This window comes from Scleropages formosus, chromosome 4, assembly GCF_900964775.1.
Source record: "Scleropages formosus chromosome 4, fSclFor1.1, whole genome shotgun sequence".
Classification (NCBI taxonomy): Eukaryota; Metazoa; Chordata; class Actinopteri; order Osteoglossiformes; family Osteoglossidae; genus Scleropages; species Scleropages formosus.
The window spans coordinates 37,645,023-37,662,773 of record NC_041809.1 but is presented as its reverse complement, the minus strand read 5'-3'; the positions used below and the strand labels follow the sequence as shown (position 1 = coordinate 37,662,773).

Here is a 17,751-nt window from a genome sequence, read left to right as displayed (position 1 = left end):
TGACGTTACCGCCTCCCCCACCTAGTTGATGTATCAGAGCAATTGTTAGAAGAGCACTTACCCCAACAAAGGTCCCAGGGACAAAAATCCCTCGCGGCAGTGATGTGGGTCATCTTTCAGCAACACAAGGGTTACTAATTCCATGGGGAAAAAGTCGGAAGCATCCGAAGTGCTCTTGACTGGGTGGCATAAGAAGAAAACGTTTTTTAAAGAGTAATATAAACGGGTACCTGTCTCATTCTGCAAAATGGCAGGTTTCTGGGTTCTGTTTCTACGACTCCCTGTGTTGTACTTTTTATCCCTGAAAAAAACGAGAGGCCAAATCCAGACGAGATTTTCGGGGACTCTCTGCACACACAACCCTTCTTCTGCTGTCACGTTTCTCTTCCTTCTGTAAAGCTTGAGGCAAAGATCAAAATAAGTTCCATCGATGGAATTTTTCCACTAAGCAGGTTATACACGCTGTAGAAAACACTGGAAATAAATGTTCTTCTCAATAGAAATGTCATCATTCAAAAGTGCTTGAAATGTTCCCCAGCGGTGCTCCCAGTACCGTTATTCCCTCACGAAGCAGAAGCGCTCCCTGCAGGACTTCCACAGCCTCATGAAATTGCCCTTCTTGACAACCTCCATCTCTTCTGCACCCATTTTTAAAATGCATGTGCTGAACGTGTCTGGGATTTGGGGCGAGTTCTGCCAAACGAGTTGCCCGTCTCCTTTCAAGGTAGCGTAACGTGTAATCCCAGGAGATCTGATGCTTCCCGGCGATGAGTTTGGGATTTACATCTGCTTTTCTGCTCCTGGGAATCCAGCTGTGCAACAAACGAGAAGCGAATCCGTTACACAACAATTGCCTTGGAATCTGCTTCGGAACCGGGAGGGGGACTTCATGAAAAAACTAGGCGCCAGCTACAACATTAGCATTACTGTGAGACTCAGTTAATGAGCAGAAATATAAAAACGATGAATATAATTATGCAGACTGTCCACTAGTGTCATCCACAGCGAGGACAGAAGCCGCACGAGTGCTGTTTGTTCACGTTACACACAAAGTGTAGAAAGGCTCCTCTGCATTATTTTAGACCTAAAGAGAAATTATGGCAGCAAACTGGTGGAAATGCAGCCCAGTAAAAATGTCTGTTTGGAAGTAAAAATCCTGTAAAGGACAGTTCAGTGGATCATGAGCAGAGCACCATCACACCGCACTCCAAGCTGGAATAATTTCTCCATTCATCAAAACCCTGTCCAAGTGGATCGAAACAGAAGAAAGAAATAATTGCACAACAGTGTAAATCAGAGCACAACAGCACAATGACTGGTGCTCCATCAGACGGACAACATGGACATTAATTTACTACCTGTCTGTGAATGAGTCATTATGATGGCTGGTAAAACTGATACGCATAATATCAGTAATGTGGCCCTTTGCTGGTTCGGCGGAGAACGAGCAGCAGGAGACCTGGCGAAAATGAGGGAAAGAGTCGAAGAGACAAAGTGGCCGGAGGCAGCGAGAGCCGGGAGACGCGTCTTGCAGGTGATCATCTGAACGCGTAAAGAACGAGAGCGAAGAGCAACGAGACGTCCGGAACGTTACCACGCTCTTCGAAACCCAGCCGTTCCTAAATAAACAAACATATTATTTTTGATTAACTGATCTCGCTGGAAGAGCCACAAAAAACATCGATGCACTTAAAAGGAGCCTTCTCACTTTTCCCCTGTTCCCCAGAGAAGTGCGGCGCACAGCAAACGCAGAGCATCGCAATCCAGCCGAAAGGCAGCATGTTGGGCAGGGATGGTTAAAACAGACGAAACAGCCGTGTGTGCATGCGTGCGCGCGTGCGTGCGTGTGTGTGTGTGTGTGTGTACGTACCCCAGCCTCTCATGGAGCACTGACAGGAGCAGGATCAGATGGAGTCGGAGCCGCTTGGCACCGCAGCCGCTTCATTCCCTTCAATGCCTTTGATCGACTGAGAGCAGGAGAGAGAGAGGAGAGGAGAGGAGAGGAGAGGGGTTCGGGTGGGGGAAGGTAGGGGAAGGTGGGAAGCGACAGAGTTTGAGCATTCAAAGAGGCACAGAAATGCAGACGGATGGCAAAATCCCTCCCCGGCGAGCATCTCACACCAGATCGGTCCATCTCACTCTTTGAATAGGGAGGTTGCCGTCTGACCGCATCCCCTCAGCCTCGGCCCATCCGCTCTCCTTCGGCGTGCTGCTCTCCACTCGCCGCCGTCCTGCCGTCTCGAGCACACCTCTACCTGTGGTGCCGGACACGGTGCTCCGAAGCCCGAGCCGTCGCTTCGCCCGTTGGCTTTTCGTCTCAAACTTGGCCTCCTGTAAAGACAGCTTGACAACTTTGGACAGCTGCTTTCCATAGTACTGGTGTGTGTATGTGTGTCTGTCAGTGTCTGTGCCTGTGCCTGTGTGTATGTATGTGTGTGTGTGTGTGTGTGAGTGTCTGTGTGTGTGCCTGTGTGTATGTATGTGTGTGTGTTGTGCGCACACAGTCGGTAGCACCATGGACCACCCACCGAACATTTCACACGTGACGAAGCTGAACTTCCCTCACAATTACCGACACTAGATCCACGGACAGATGAGCTGAGCCGACGGATCTACGACTAGGTCCCGTTTCTGCCTCGCTGCTCCAGCTACTCATGTGTTTACGCTCGAGTGGCACAAAAAATAATAAAGTGAATTCACCAGCTTTGCTTTCTGCGCCTTTGAAATGCAAATGGGCCCCCAGCCCAGAGAGTGTGAATTTCAGGCTGCGGAAACTTACTTGTAATTCAGTGTTTTTGCGGATGACACTTTTGCAGCCGTTAGCCAACACCAGTCCTGACACAGCAACCCATTTAAACATTTAAACTTTTCAAAGTTACTCACTCAATCAGAGTCTCGGTCACTTTTAAAGGTCACCCTGTTCTCCAGAGGGATTCTGGGTAAAACAAGTGTTTGTGTCTGTGTGCGACATAAAGCACATCTGTGGTTCTCTCGTGCAAACCACACCGGACACTTTGTGTCCACTTCGTCACCTCATCATACAGATAATACCTGCTCCGTTATACGCCCCGGTCCTTGTACCCGTGTCGGAGCAGCTTCTTACGAGCCACAACTGCACCAGCTCTCCTGTGCGCGATGTGACGGAGCCGACGGCTGCCGATCCGAGAGCGCATAAGAACGCGAGGCTGCGGGGCTGCGGCACGGAGCAGGGGTTCGAGAAGAGCGATGAGCGCACCTGGGCCCTGGAAGGGCTGCTCACGCATGCGCTGTGTAGCGATACAGACGTGTTGTGCCTGCGATCACGGGGCCTGAGAACTCGAGAGATGTGGTCCCGGAAAACGTGTGTGTGGGAGATCCGCACCGATCCTTCCGCTCCTGCGACGGCGTGATGCTGTGTCCTGATGCACGTTTGACTCAAACTGAAATGACTCATTAAATATATATGTGTATATATGCATGGGGGTGCGGTGGCGCAGTGGCACAGTGGGTTGCACCGGGTCCTGCTCTCCAGTGGGTCTGGGGTTCGAGTCCCACTTGGGGTGCCTTGCGACGGACCGGTGTCCCGTCCTGGGTGTGTCCCCGCCCCTTCCGGCCTCACGCCCTGTGTTACCGGGTAGGCTCCGGTTCCCCCGCAACCCCGTATGGGACAAGCGGTTCCGAAAATGTGTGTGTGTGTGTGTGTGTGTGTGTGTGTGTGTGTGTGTGTGTGTGTGTGTGTGTGTGTGTGGCTCCTGCGACGGCGTGATGCTGTGTCCTGATGCACGTTTGACTCAAGCTGAAATGACTCATTAAATATATATGTGTATATATGCATGGGGGGTGCGGTGGCGCAATGGGTTGCACCGGGTCCTGCTCTCCAGTGGGTCTGGGGTTCGAGTCCCACTTGGGGTGCCTTGCGACGGACCGGTGTCCCGTCCTGGGTGTGTCCCCGCCCCCTCCGGCCTCACGCCCTGTGTTACCGGGTAGGCTCCGGTTCCCCCGCAACCTCGTATGGGACAAGCGGTTCCGAAAATGTGTTTGTGTGTGTGTGTGTGTGTGTGTGTGTGTGTGTGTGTGTGTGTGTGTGTGTATATATATATATGCACCGATCAGCCAAAACACTGAAACTGGTAATAGGTGAAGCAACTAACATTGATTATCTTGTTTAAATGGCACCTGTCAAAGGGTGGGATATATTAGGCAGCAAGTGAACACTCAGCTCTTGAATTTCATGTCTTGGAAGTAGGAAAAATGGGCAAATGTAAGGATCTGAGCGACTTTGACGAGGGCCAAATTGTGATGGCTAGATGACTGGGTCAGAGCATCTCCAAAACAGCAGGTCTTATAGGGTGTTCCCGGTGTGCAGTGGTTAGTACCTGCCAATAGTTGTCCAAGGAAGGACAACCGGTGAACCGGCTACAGGGTCATGGGTGCCAAAGGCTCTTTGATGCGCGTGGGGAGCGAAGGCTAGCTCATCCGGCCCAATCCCACAGAAGAGCTACTGTAGCACAAATTGCTGAGAACCTTAATGCTGGCCATGATAGAAAGGTATCAGAAGACACAGCGCATCGCAGCTTCCTGCATATGGGGCAGCGTATCCACACACCGGTCAGAGTGACCATGCCGACCCCTGTCCACTGCCGAAAGTCTCTACAATAGGCACGTGAGTGTCAGAACTGGACCATGGAGCAATGGACGAAGGTGGCCTGGTCTGATGATTCACATTTTATTTTAGATCATGTGGACAGCCAGGTGCGTGTATGTTGTTCACCTGGGGAAGAGATGGCAGCAGGATGCACCATGGGAAGAGGGCAAGCCGGCACCTGGGGCCCTGGCATTCATGTGGATGTTACTTTGACACGTAGCACCTACCTAAAGATTGTTGCAGACCACACGTACACCCCTTCATGGTGACGGTATTCCCTGATGGCAGTGGCCCTGCCACATTGCAAAAATTGTTCAAGAATGGTTTGAGGAACATGGCAAAGAGTTCAAGGTGTTGACTTGGCCTCCAAATTCCCCAAATCTCAATCCGATCAAGCATCTGTGGGATGTGCTGGAAAAACAAGTCTGATCCATGGAGGCCCCACCTCGCAACTTACAGGACTTAAAGGATCTGCTGCTAATGTCTTGGTGCCAGATACCTCAGGACACCTTCGGAGGTCTTGTGGAGTCCGTGCCTCGACGAGTCAGAGCTCTTTTGGTGGCACAAGGGGGACCTACACAATATTAAGCAAGTGGTTTTAATGTTTTGGGTGGTTGATGTATATATGTGTGTCTTTGTCCATGAGACCACGTGGCTGGAATGTGAGTCTCTAGAGAAATGACAGGAGGGAAGAAAGTCATTTGGCACCTGTCACTGACACCTTGTGCTCTGGTTCTGTGTCAATTGGCCTTTCAGTAAAAATTATACTTGGGGGCATTTTTATAATCCTGTAATTTTGCTCTGTGTGACTGTGGTCTGCAGAAAGGCAGAAGCGTAAAAGAAGCCTCTAATGCCGACGGCCACAGTGGTGTCCCCCAAAACGCCGGGTTCTGTGCCTGGTGTTTGCATTCCTTGGTTTCCCAACGTTTCCACCACCGCGTCTCATCTAACCGGAAATGAGCTGCACCCCCCCCTCCCCTGCAGAGCTGGTGTTACAGTCTTAGTACTTTGGGTCTACGAATAACACAGCAGTTCCTTGCCTTGTATTTGCAGTGAACCCTGATTTCTGGCGCTCCATTGAAGAGGTGTTGCTGCGCTCCGGTTCCACATGGAATGTGTCACCGCAGCAGCGGCAGCTCAATTCCTGCGTAGTGAAGTGCGCTCTGGATCAAACCTGCAGCCTTTTCAGGTTGGTCAGAAGATGATCTGGAGATGCATCCTAACACTGACTGGTACCCTATTTCAGTCTAGAAAATGCTCTCCAAATTATGATTTGACCCAATGCTTTTCCAAAAATGCAAGGTATGTTGTGTAGAAATATTTTTGATTATTAAAAATTTGCTCAGCTGCTTGATTGCAACGGAAATCACGCTTGCAATGTGAAAAGCGGAAGTGCAGAGTGCCAACGTGATCCGGCAGGCAGCTCCTCGGACTCAGGAAGATGAGCAGAGCAAAGTCTCTGGGCTCAGGATGCCGAGTCAGTGTGTGCTGTGGTGTGTGTTTTACCTGGACAAAAGTGTAGGAAGCTCTCTTCATTACAGGCAATATTAAAGCATCTTTATTTTTCATTTCATGCCACCCGTTCATCGGTAGGAGCAATTTACTACCAAGTGTACGTGTGCAGTCACCGAACTGGCAGCTTTAGCCTAAAGTATTGGAGCTTTTTTCTCTAAAACGTGTTAAATTTTCATACAATATTTCAACATATTGTTCAAGTGTCAGTGAAACTGAAAAAAAATTATGTCCACGATTACAAAAAGTGTTGGCCATGTGGGAAAAAAAGAAACCAAATGACCTGCACTTAATTTCTTATTAACAATTAGAGAATAAATATCAGTTTATGTGAGTTTTAACATGATAAGAATGATGCAATAACGTCTGTGGCCGCTTTGTGCTCCTGCGACTCCGAATTGATTGAGCTGTCAGACCAGATCCTCCTTGAAACGCAAGGTCAGCAATAATAATATGTCGCACTATTGACTCTGTAAGGGTTTTAATTTCCAAACAGCAAAACTGAAAGCAGCCCAGCGCTCTCTCCTTCAAACAGCCAGATCGTGACACATTTCTCTTGTGCTCTTGCTCACGTCGCTTTATGAAATCTCGCAGAAACGCAGCACACGTGTTGAACTTGTGTGGTTTTCAGGATTGCAGTATTTCAGCAACACTGGAAACCAGCTGCTGCTTCCATGAAAGGTGTTTTAATGGTTTAAAAGGGTTATACAGTATACAGTATGTATTTTTACAAGCAGCAGAACACTACATACACTGTAACAGTACCGTTCTTCGAAATGCAGCGAATGAAGCCTCTGGACTCAGAAGCAAGAGCATAAAAATTAATTTAACGTGATATAAGACACAACCGACTATCTAAGGTCTGGTTCTTTAATAAGTTACATGACCGGGCGGATCCAGGACGGCAAACCAGTCACTCGTTCACATTCCCCGTTGAATCACATCAAAACGTTACCAACGCAGCAGTACTGCACTTCGAAATGACCCTTTCAATCGTCCTTCCAAAAGTCGTACATGACATTCCTTCTCTTTACACCTCGTCGTTTTCCCTTTACTAGTCCAATATATGGTTCAAGTGGCATTTCTGCCTTTCGGGCTGATAATATGTCTTACATAACACCTTTCCTGGGAAATGCAGAAAAGTTCCACTCCAGAGAATATATTGATTTAGAAAGAAAGGGACTCCTTCATCTTGTTTCTAATGAAAAAGTGGCTGTAACATCTGTGTTTATCATGTCTTCTCTTCTAGGGAGGTTTTCTTAACACCTCTTTGATATATAAAAATCAATGGGTCTTCCATTTCACTACTGTATGTGTACTGTCTCCTCCAGTGTGTTCAAAACAACATTTGAGGGACATGTTTCTGAAGAACATTAGCTGCGTTGAAAGAGCTCGGTCTGTCTCTAGAGAGAGAGAGGTGGCCAGTGCTCCTGGAAGTAAAGACATGTAAAATAAGACAAATACTCTAGTTTCACTCTTTGTTTGACAATACTGAGCACGCAGAAGGAGTAAGGAAACTGGACAAGGATTTGTCCTCCTTCGGTACTTAGCGGCGTGAGAACGCTCATCTCATTTTATTAACTTTTCTTTCTCTCCAGCATGATTTAGCAATTGCTCTACAGTGATGATCCAGGTGTAATCCTGCCGTACATTACCGTATGGTAAGTGTGGTGCACAGGGCCATGAAACACGCGTTGCCCTTTTCTCCACTAGGTCGATAAAACAGCCACAGTCAGCTGGGTGTCAACAAAGTTTGGATGGAGATGGAGTGAAAAGCACATCTACCAAACATGATATGATGACTGCAGCAAGTGGAGGAGGAGGAGGAGCAGCAGCTGGTGGTGAGATGGAATGCAGGGCAGGTGTGCGTTTCTCTTCAGCCTTTCCAAGTGCCCCTGCTCTGAAAAGAACTACATAGCTGGCCATGTACAGCTAGTGCAGAGGAATCGAAAAGGGGAAAGGGTGCGAAATATCAGAAATGAAAATGGAAAGACATTTGACCTTAGGACTGTATGACTATGATTGTGAAGAATAGACACACACTGTACTAGAGTGTCTATTAAAATGAGTGTGTGCAAATTTCCCAAGTGGCTGAGCAACAAACTGCAACCGACAGCTGAACGACTCGTGTGGAACTTCGTCATGGGTCTGAACTTGGTAGAACGAGGTGTGAAGCTCAAAACCGAAGACGTGACGTTTGGTGTGTAAAGAAAGGACTGAGCTCAGTGAGGAACGTAGGACAGAGGTGCGAACCCGGCTTCGCTCCCCCGCTGGCGGACGTTGCGTGCAGAGTTGGAAGCACCAACCATGTGTGGAAACTGCTGAAGCATCTTGAGTGTGAATCTGTAGCGCTCAGCATCCCTAGTATGTGGATCCCAAGCTCTGCTGTTGCAGTCTGGACCCACATTTACAACACTGACTGTGTGATGATGTTACCATAGCAACTGCTGCAGGAGCAAGAGAATTACGTGTGCAATGATGTCCCCTTTTCCTCTGATGTTTACCCTATTGTCTTGTATACCATTTTACAAAACAAATGAGGGTCTCGGGAATACAATAGCAGTAGCTTTGTGGGATTGTAAGCAAGAATAATGTAAAATCTATTTTGTGTTCTGGAGAATAATGGATACAAAAACAGTAATTGCACACTTTGCTCAGAATTTCCTCAAATATTTGCTATGTATTTAAAACTACTTGTAGCACTACAGACATCATATCTCCCTTTCTGTAATTATTCCACTCCTAGGGTACAAGTGTTCATTTAGACTTTGAAGGAAAGTGGTGATGTTGTACCGCTGCGCCAAACCAAAGAATGTTCTTGCAAATAAGCTGAACTAAGCAAGTTAATCTGTCGTTTATGCCACAGTTAATATGTCTTCTGTTGGCAGGCATGTGGAATCACAGTCCTGCATTGCTCATTCCCGTCCAGTGACTCCTCTGGTACGCCGCGCTCCAGCAGTTCACCGGCACTGCGGGTTCGACTCCCACCGTGACCTGGGATCAGCACCCAGCTCACTGTTTGGCCATTAATACAGGTACTGTGCAAGTTGGAGAAGAAGTGGAAACATTTTTTTTTATTATTTCTGAGATGCTAGATTGCAGGAGGTTTTTTTTAAAGGTGACAGTGAAGAATCTGAAGTATTGTCCCCAGCTGAGTATCCAGATGGCTTGTGGACGCAAATGCGCCTGGAATCCTGCCGCTACTTATAAGATGCGTACATAAATAGAGAGGGACTTGTTCAGCTGAGCCAAGTTCTCGATACCTTTATAAAAACTTACGAGGCACACGTACAAGTTCTCCAGGCTCTGCGTGCCATGAGCCCCAGTCCTCCATGAGGTCTCAGCTTCTGTGCTGGGATGATTTCAGGCTTTTTTCACCGAAAGATGAACAGGATGTTTTGTTCTTAGGACGGATTTGCAGCAATAATCCTGTTTTCACAAAACAAACTGAGTAGATGAACATCGGCATGTCGAGTTCGACGAGTTCTGCCATCATCATAGGATTCCTTGTTTATTTTTCTCTCCTGGCCTCTCTGGGCACAGTATCCACTCACATTAACTTTCTCCTTCCTCAACATTTTTACTCCTCCATTCTTCAGTTTCTATTCCGCTGGTTTGCTGTGATTTGTTTCTCTTCTGCGGGTTACTCAGCCCTCTTTACTCACCCTCTGCTGGCCTCTCGCCTGCTTTTTACCAGCTGTCCTCTTCACTCCTGGTTCCTCTCCATTTCTCCTGCTTTTTAATGAGACTGCAAATTCCACACACACACTCACTCACACACACACACACACACACACACACACACATAGAAAGTGATATTAGATGAAGAAGATGCTGAGGTGACAGTAGATAAAGAAGTTTGGCTAAATGTTAATTTCCCATGTTCTTCTACACAAAGCAGCAATAAAACCGTCAAACAAACTTCAGCGTAATGACAAGCGCAGCACTCGCAATATGCTGTACGATATAAATGTGTAAATGTGTGTGCGCATATGGTTTGTACTGCTTTTCTCCCCGATTTCACCCTGCTGCGCTCGGTGTGAAACTCAGTAACTACCTCAACTGTCTGTGTGCCACAGGTCGCCTCCAATGTCCTCCAAAGTGTCCCTCTCCGAGGCCTCGCTCTCCATCCTCTGTTCTGCTCTCCAATCTGTTCTCGGTTCATGTGCCCCTGTGCACAACAGCTACGCACCTATTAAAGGGGAGATGGGCTCTCCGTACGGCGACCAGGAGCTCCGAGGTACCTCAAGGGTACAAGAATCTGCTCTGTGAGGCACTGCCAGAATACTATGTCACATTTTATCCTCCTGTTTGGTCCTTCTCACAGTCGTCTAATGGCAAATATACTTTGGGTGCACATGTTGGGCAGTAATTCAATAACTGAAATGTTATTAGTTATTAATAATTAATAATTGGAAAGATTTTCAGTACTTAGTAATCATTGTCTGCACTACAGCATACTGCATTTGACTTTTATGGTTTTTAAGGTAGTTCTGCATAATAGAATTGACAAGCCAAGTCAAAGTCAAAGTGGCTTTATTGTCATTTCAACCATATACAGCTGGTACAGTATACCGTGAAAGGAAACAACATTCCTCCAGGACCATGGTGCTACATAAAAAACAATATATTACAATATATTATAATATATACAATAAAAAACATATTACAATATAATGGGGGTGCGGTGGTGCAGGGGGCTTGCCTGGGTCCTGCTCTCTGGCGGGTCTGGAGTTTGAGTCCTGCTTGTGGTGCCTTGTGATGGACTGGCGCCCCATCCTGGGTGTGTCCCCTCCCCCCTCCAGCCTTGCGCCCTGTGGTGCCAGGTTAGGATGCGGCTTGCTGTAACCCTACTTGGGACATGCAGTTTCAGACAGTGTGTGTGTGTGTGTGTGTGTGTGTGTCTTACAGCATAATAATTAATGTTGTAAAATGTAAAAATGTAAACATAATTGCAAAAAAATGCAAAGGGAGTGGAATGGCGTGTACATAAATAGTAACAAATTATATCATACTGACCTACAAGATTCTTCCCCTAAAACACGTTAACCCTTTGGAAAAGCTCTTCATTTTTAAAAACATTTTTTTAATAGTACTGGCTGTATTTGCTATTAAAATCTGCAACAGTCCTTTTTTTATGAATAAACGTGTGTCTTCATGGAATCTAACCTTTATATCTTACACCAGAGGGACTGCTGTTCTTCTATCATTTCATTACAGCTACACAAAAAAGTCAATTCATAGGCCTTGCTGTCCCTCTGCTGGCCGTGAGAAAACACCACATTTTTTACAGGTGAAGATCATTTTGAATAGGCTGCGATGATGGGACATTAACAAACACTTAATTTTAATAAAATGTATGTGATAAGTAACAGTATAATTCATACAATAATCCCATCAATAACACAAAAATATCAAGTCACTGCTAAGCGAAAGTAAGTCAAAGCAGTGGTCATATTTAATATTTTCGTGTTTAATATTTTCTAGTAAAGGGGTGCGGTGGCGCAGTGGGTTGGACTGCAGTCCTGCTCTCCGGTGGGTCTGGGGTTCAAGTCCCGCTTGGGGTGCCTTGTGACGGACTGGCGTCCCGTCCTGGGTGCGTCCCCTTCCCCCTCTGGCCTTACGCCCTGTGTTGCCGGGTAGGCTCCGGTTCCCCGTGACCCCGTAAGGGACAAGCGGTTCTGAAAATGTGTGTGTGTGTGTGTGTGTGTGTGTGTGTGTGTGTGTGTGTGTTTTTCTAGTAAAACTGGACTGTCTTGTTTATAGCTGACTGGGAATTTCAGAGTAGAAGGCAAATGCTTTGTCTGTAAGGTAGCACAGTGTAACAGAGAGATGGTCAACAACCTCAATATGATAAGAGTGACTGTGTGTGTGTGTGTGTGTGTGCGCACACACACAGGCTTCCACCTCCTTCATCCCAGAAAAAAAATTCTATCTTCAGTGATGATTCAACATGTATGTACCACAGGTCTCCGAAAGATAAGACGTGGCTCTACACGTTGTGTGAAATGTTTTAATCCTATTAAAATTCCTCTAATTTAATCTGCTTTACAGCATTACTTTGATCAAGAGAAAAAGTGAACACCAACCTGCAAACACACAGATGTTTACAGCAGAAAGGGAAAGTGTAGGTTGGTTAGCTTGGTAGGTTAGAGTGTGGTGCTAATAATGCCAAGATTATGGGTTCGATCACCGTACGGGACATTGGTAGGAGAGCTTTTAATAGCTTCTTGTTCTACCATTTATAATAAAACTCACACACACACACACACACACACACACACACACACACACACACACACACACACACACACACACACACACACACACACTTTCAGAACCGCTTGTCCCATACGGGGTCACGGGGAACCGGAGCCTAACCCGGCAACTCAGGGCGTAAGGCCGGAGGGGGAGGGGACACACCCAGGACGGGACACCAGTCCGTCGCAAGGCACCCCAAGCGGGACTCGAACCCCAGACCCACCGGAGAGCAGGACTGTGGTCCAACCCACTGCGCCACCGCACCCCCTATAATAAAACTCCTTTATCATATACAGTCCTGTCTACTGTGATCTGAGTGCAAAAGTGAAACATACCTAGGTATGAAAAATGTGATACAGTCAATAGGTCTTTAACAGCTGGTAGTGCAGTGGTTACAGCTGTTGCCTTTGCACCTGAAGGCCCCAGGTTCAAATCCCACCTCCAGCTCTAGTACCCCTGAGCAAAGTACTTACCCTAAAGTGCTCCAGTGAAATTGCTGTATTAAGAGGTGCATAACTGTAAGTAGCTTACAGTGCAGGCTGCTTTGGAGATCAGCATCAGCTAAATGAATAAATCTATGCAGGGGACATGTCATGTTGTAACAATTGAAGCTACGCTAAAATTAATACTCATTCGAAGTTAGTGAAAATAAGGATGCGCGCCTCCACAAACTCCGTGCTCTACTCAGTCCGTAAGAGTGTGTTCGCAACCTTGGACTATTCTACACTTCGTGTAAGTTCGTCTCCATGGTAACATGACGCCTCTTCAGCGGGGCTATAAAAACGGGCGCGATTGCGGAACAATGGGCGCGCGCCCAGGTGCACGCGCTGGGGAAAGAGATGAAGTAACACCGCGGTTTTTCTGGCTCGGGGTTTGAATACAGGTCCCTTTCACTCTGCTGCAACCTTAAATGTTGGAAAACAGAAAAGAAAATGCAATAAGCAACGGTTTATTCTTTTTATTATTTATTGTTCTATTTATTCTTGGACGGTTTGCAGCACGAGGCGTCGAAGAAAAACGATATTCTCTCCCACATCATCAGAATAATATTCTTTGAAAAACTTTCTGAGCATTTTCCGTCAAAAATAGAAAAGGTACTGGCTGAATTTGTATCGCTTTTCATCCACAACACACGAGTCTCCAGTAGTTCGGCACCAGGACGAAACAGGAACAAAATGTCTAATATGACAACTAAGCGGATTCTTTCTTTAAAAATTGGATTTAACACTTATAATCGAAACGTATAATAGCCTTATCGAACAGTTCTATTCACTTCAATTCGAGTTACCACAGATAAAGACTTATTGTTAACAGGCAAAACACAAGACAGCTCGAGTCTCGAAAAAGAAGCCCTTGACGTTTTCTACCCCTAAGCACCGATCTGCGGTCAGTTTGCTCCCACTGCGCCCACGGAAGATAAGGGCGATGCGCTGATTCGAGGTCAGTTATTAAGGCTCATGCGCGGACCGCTCCTCCTGACCCACTCCAAGATGGCGGCGAGCGGTAGCGGCAGCAGCAGCAGCGCGGCGGGCAGCAAGTCCAGCAGCAGCGGCGGGGGGAAACAGTCCGGTCCGTCCGCAGAGCAGGTACCCGTGGCCGGCCGGTTGGCCGGCGGGCCGTGTGTGCCTGGGGTGCACGGCGCTCTCCTCGGTTCGGAGAGAGCGTGCGAACTACCTGGACCGGGATGAATTGCAGATACACGGGGTGACGGGAGCTCGGGGCGGGGGGGGGGCGCGCGCACTCACGCTTCGCTTCCCTCCATTGTGGGGGTTTGCGGTTATTTTTAAAGCCCCACGTGGAGCGTCAGTCAGTGTGTCTAAAATATGAATCCTTGTCCGTTTGTTAGGAGGGAGTAAAGTAAAGACGTACGTACGTGTGTGTGTGTGTGTCATTCACTCATTGCGATGACAGTGAGTGAGTTACACTCTTGATATTGCTCGGCTGCGGACTGTGTCTTACTTTACGTTTCTTCCCTCTCTCTCGTGTCCTTATGTCACCTTTTCACCCCCGGGCTTTATTTTAACACTCTTGGTCCTGATGATGGTCCCCAGGGCGGTTTGACTGTAGCCCTACCCCCCCCAGCCCCCCCCCCCCCCCCCACCCCCCACTGTAAGGCCCCAGCAACAACGGGGACCTGTCCTCTGGACTCCACCGGACACCCTGGACTGACTCCGGACTCCCGTTGTGTCCTACAGGTGGTGGCCGGCTTCCAGCGGCTGCGCCAGGAGCAGCGCAGCATGGCGACCAAAGTGGCCGAACTGGAGATGGAGATCAACGAGCACAGGTTCCCGCATCTCCGCATGTGTCTTCTTGACAAACACAAGTGCAGACAAGCGGTCCACTTTGCGCTTACTGCGGTCATTTTTACCGTATCAATTCAGGGTAAGCGCCATGACTGGGGTACTACCGCAGGAGGTAGTAGCCTCGATCGAGGTGTTTACTCTGGTTAAAAAAAATGACCCAGCTCGTCGTACCTCGTTCCGAGCTGAATAATTAAATGTAAACAATGAGCTGCGTGTTAAGTGGTCGTCGCTCTGTTTACACTCCAGCCTGGTGATCGACACCTTGAAGGAAGTGGACCCTTCGCGGAGGTGCTACCGGCTCGTCGGGGGGGTTCTCGTGGAGCGAACCGTCAAGGAGGTGGTGCCAGCGCTGGAGAGCAATAAAGAACAGGTGCGGCTTCGCTGCCATCGGTGCAGTGCGTCGTCCTGCTGCAGTTGCATGACGTTTTTAGGCTTTATTCCATTTCATTCCGTGGACGGTTTATTTTTGCGTCCACGCTGTGCCGGTGCGAGTCCCGCTAGCCGAGACGTTAACAGCTCGGCTCCGCTTGCGTGAGCAAGTGAGTTGTGTGAGGGTGCAGCGCCGGGCTTCACCTGTGGCGCCTCGGGGGACGCAGCTCTGCCAGCGCTGTTCTTACTTCGCTGGTTCACGAAGAATTTACTCGCCTCTGTTTAATGAGCCGACGTTGCTTTACAACAATGTGCTTTTAGAAGCGTAAACGTATTTGTACCTTTAACCTGAGTTACAAGTTATGAGCAGTGCTTTATGGGCGAAAATGAGCTGAAAGTCCTCCTTCTTTACATTGCATTTACCTGACGCTTTTCTCTAAAAGCGACTTAGTGTTAAGCTCCTTACAATTGTTTACCCATTCATACAGCTGGGTAATTTTTAGTGCAGCAGTTAAGGGTAAGTACCTTGCTCAAGGGTACTGTAGTTGGAGGTGGGATTTGAACCTGGGACCTTTGGGTCCAAAGACGGCAGCTGTCCCTCCTCTGCTTATGATACAGGAATACAGTTTGTGACATCACAAATGCTACATGAGCCTCTTCAAAATGAAAATTATTTTATGAACTAGATAAGCGTTAATCTTTTAATTTAAACAGTAAATAGCTTCTGATACTGAAGTTTAATGGTTCTTTCCTTGCAAATCATAATCTTGGAAACATGTCAAGATCTACAGGCCTTATGAACAACTTAAAGTAAGACTTTTTGTGTTGCTTACCAGCTATAAATAAGGGTTTTTTGTGTTAATTACCTTTTTTGCTCTGAACTGCGATAAATTTTTCCAATTTAAATAAGTGGATTAATGGTAATAGAAGCTCAGACTCTGACTTCAGTTCAGTAGAGAATTAAACTTGTGATTTGGGGAAAGTTATGCTGTATTGTTTTCATATGAACAAATGTTAGTGCAGAGAGAAGGATCAGATCTTTTTATTAATCCTAGCAGGGAAATTCTCTGACACACACACACACACACACACACCTATGTAATGTAGCATGGTACGCAGTTACACCCAAACAAAATGTGTAATAAAATTTACATTGACAAATCACTGTTACACTGGACAATAATGCAGTTAAACAAATGCAGCACTTCAATGCTGGAAACGTCTAATTTTAATTTCTTTGTTATTGAAACACTTCAGGTTATGGGTGATGCAGCAGTTAATGCTGGGGCCTCATAGCTCTTAAACTGCACACGGGTTCGAATCCAGCTCAGTCTGTTTGCACCTTGTAAAGCCTCCCCACGTTTCCATGGGTTCCCTCTGGGTGCTGCCGTTTCTTCCTGCAGTTTTAAGGCGTGTTTGAGGCGAACTGGAGAATCCAGCTTTTCTTTAATTTGTGTCTATATGCGAGTGAACGAGTGTGTGACTGTTCTCTGATGGACTGGTGTCCCAGCCGGGGTGTATCCTGGCTCTGGCTCGGGACCGCTGCAGACCTGCACTGGACAAGCTGTTGTGACGGACGGACGATGCAAACATTGAGCATGAACCGCACAACGTGATGACGAGGCATCGTACCTGCTGCTCTTTCTCTCTCGTAGATCTCCAAAGTAGTGGAGACCCTGAAGACACAGATGCAGACAAAAGGACGGGAACTGAACGAGTACAGGGAACGCTACAACATTCGGATAGTGGGCGAGGAAGACGGGCCCGGAAAAGGGCCTTCGGCCTCCAGCCAAGAGAGCGACGCCGGCGGCTCCAAGGGCGGGGCGGGAGTCCTCGTGTCTTAGAAGGATGTGCGCCTGCTGAACGTCATTAAATGAATGTTCCGTCAATACTGTATTACTCTGTAGGCTTTTTATTGCATTTATTTTTTAAATATATTTCATTTGTGAATTGAGAAATGGTTATTCTTTTGATCTTTTTATGCCTTTGTTTCCAAGGGCTCCTGCTTCTATAAGTTTCAGTTGGAAAGGTTTGACCTTTCATTGAATGAATGTGAAGCGGAGCAAAGACACACAGTTGATACACACCACATGAGCCGCGCTGATGGTGCTTGTGATGTAATAACCATGTAGTGATATAAAGTTGCCTTTACTCACACGTGTCGCACAGTATCCGCATTTTATTCGTCACCAGGAGCTCAGCAGGACTGCAGTACGTGAAGTCGTCACGCTGTCGTGTTCGCGCAAAAAAAAGGAGAAATTGCAGCCCGTGTGAAAATGTCGCTCGACGAGGATGGGATTCGAACCCACGCGTGCAGAGCACAATGGATTAGCAGTCCATCGCCTTAACCACTCGGCCACCTCGTCCTACGGTTTCCGAGCCTCCTAGTTGTGCTATAAAGTGCTGCTTTCCGTCAAATGTCGTCCGAATGAAGTGAAACGATTGATATCTACTCACGGATCTCGTATTAAATTATATCCACTGATTTATGTGACACTCGGACGCCGCCGAACAGAAGCGGAACGAAGCGAAGGAAACGGCGAAGCTGCTGCTGCTGTTGTATATTATTTGCAACATGTAGGAAGTAGGAAAAAAGGGAAAAGCGATTTGAGGAAAAGGGACAAACTTGTACCCGCCGGGAGAGAGTTAAAAGCGGACGTGCGATTACATTTGGAAATAGAG

The 17,751-nt window shown here is 47.3% G+C and overlaps 1 protein-coding gene and 1 non-coding gene across 2 annotated transcripts; one reads left to right on the top strand and one right to left on the bottom strand.

Moving 5' to 3' along the window:
* The first annotated feature begins 13,829 nt into the window (after positions 1 to 13,829).
* pfdn2 (prefoldin subunit 2) lies at positions 13,830 to 16,958 on the top strand. Its single transcript, XM_029251349.1, has 4 exons — positions 13,830 to 13,983; positions 14,593 to 14,681; positions 14,947 to 15,070; positions 16,725 to 16,958. The coding sequence occupies exons 1-4, from the start codon at positions 13,855 to 13,857 to the stop codon at positions 16,911 to 16,913; spliced, it is 531 nt and encodes a 176-aa protein (XP_029107182.1). The 5' UTR covers positions 13,830 to 13,854; the 3' UTR covers positions 16,914 to 16,958.
* A 395-nt stretch (positions 16,959 to 17,353) lies between these two features.
* trnas-gcu (transfer RNA serine (anticodon GCU)) lies at positions 17,354 to 17,435 on the bottom strand. The gene has a single exon. It is a non-coding gene; the product is annotated as a tRNA-Ser (tRNA).
* Positions 17,436 to 17,751: the final 316 nt, after the last annotated feature.

What these genes read in the sequence shown, in the direction of transcription:
- pfdn2 (XM_029251349.1), top strand. Translation starts at nt 13,855, where the DNA reads ATGCGCGGACCGCTCCTCCTGACCCACTCCAAGATGGCGGCGAGCGGT. An exon ending in CCGGTCCGTCCGCAGAGCAG is followed by an intron (nt 13,984 to 14,592) that starts GTACCCGTGGCC and finishes TGTGTCCTACAG; the next exon opens with GTGGTGGCCGGCTTCCAGCG. An exon ending in ATGGAGATCAACGAGCACAG is followed by an intron (nt 14,682 to 14,946) that starts GTTCCCGCATCT and finishes TTTACACTCCAG; the next exon opens with CCTGGTGATCGACACCTTGA.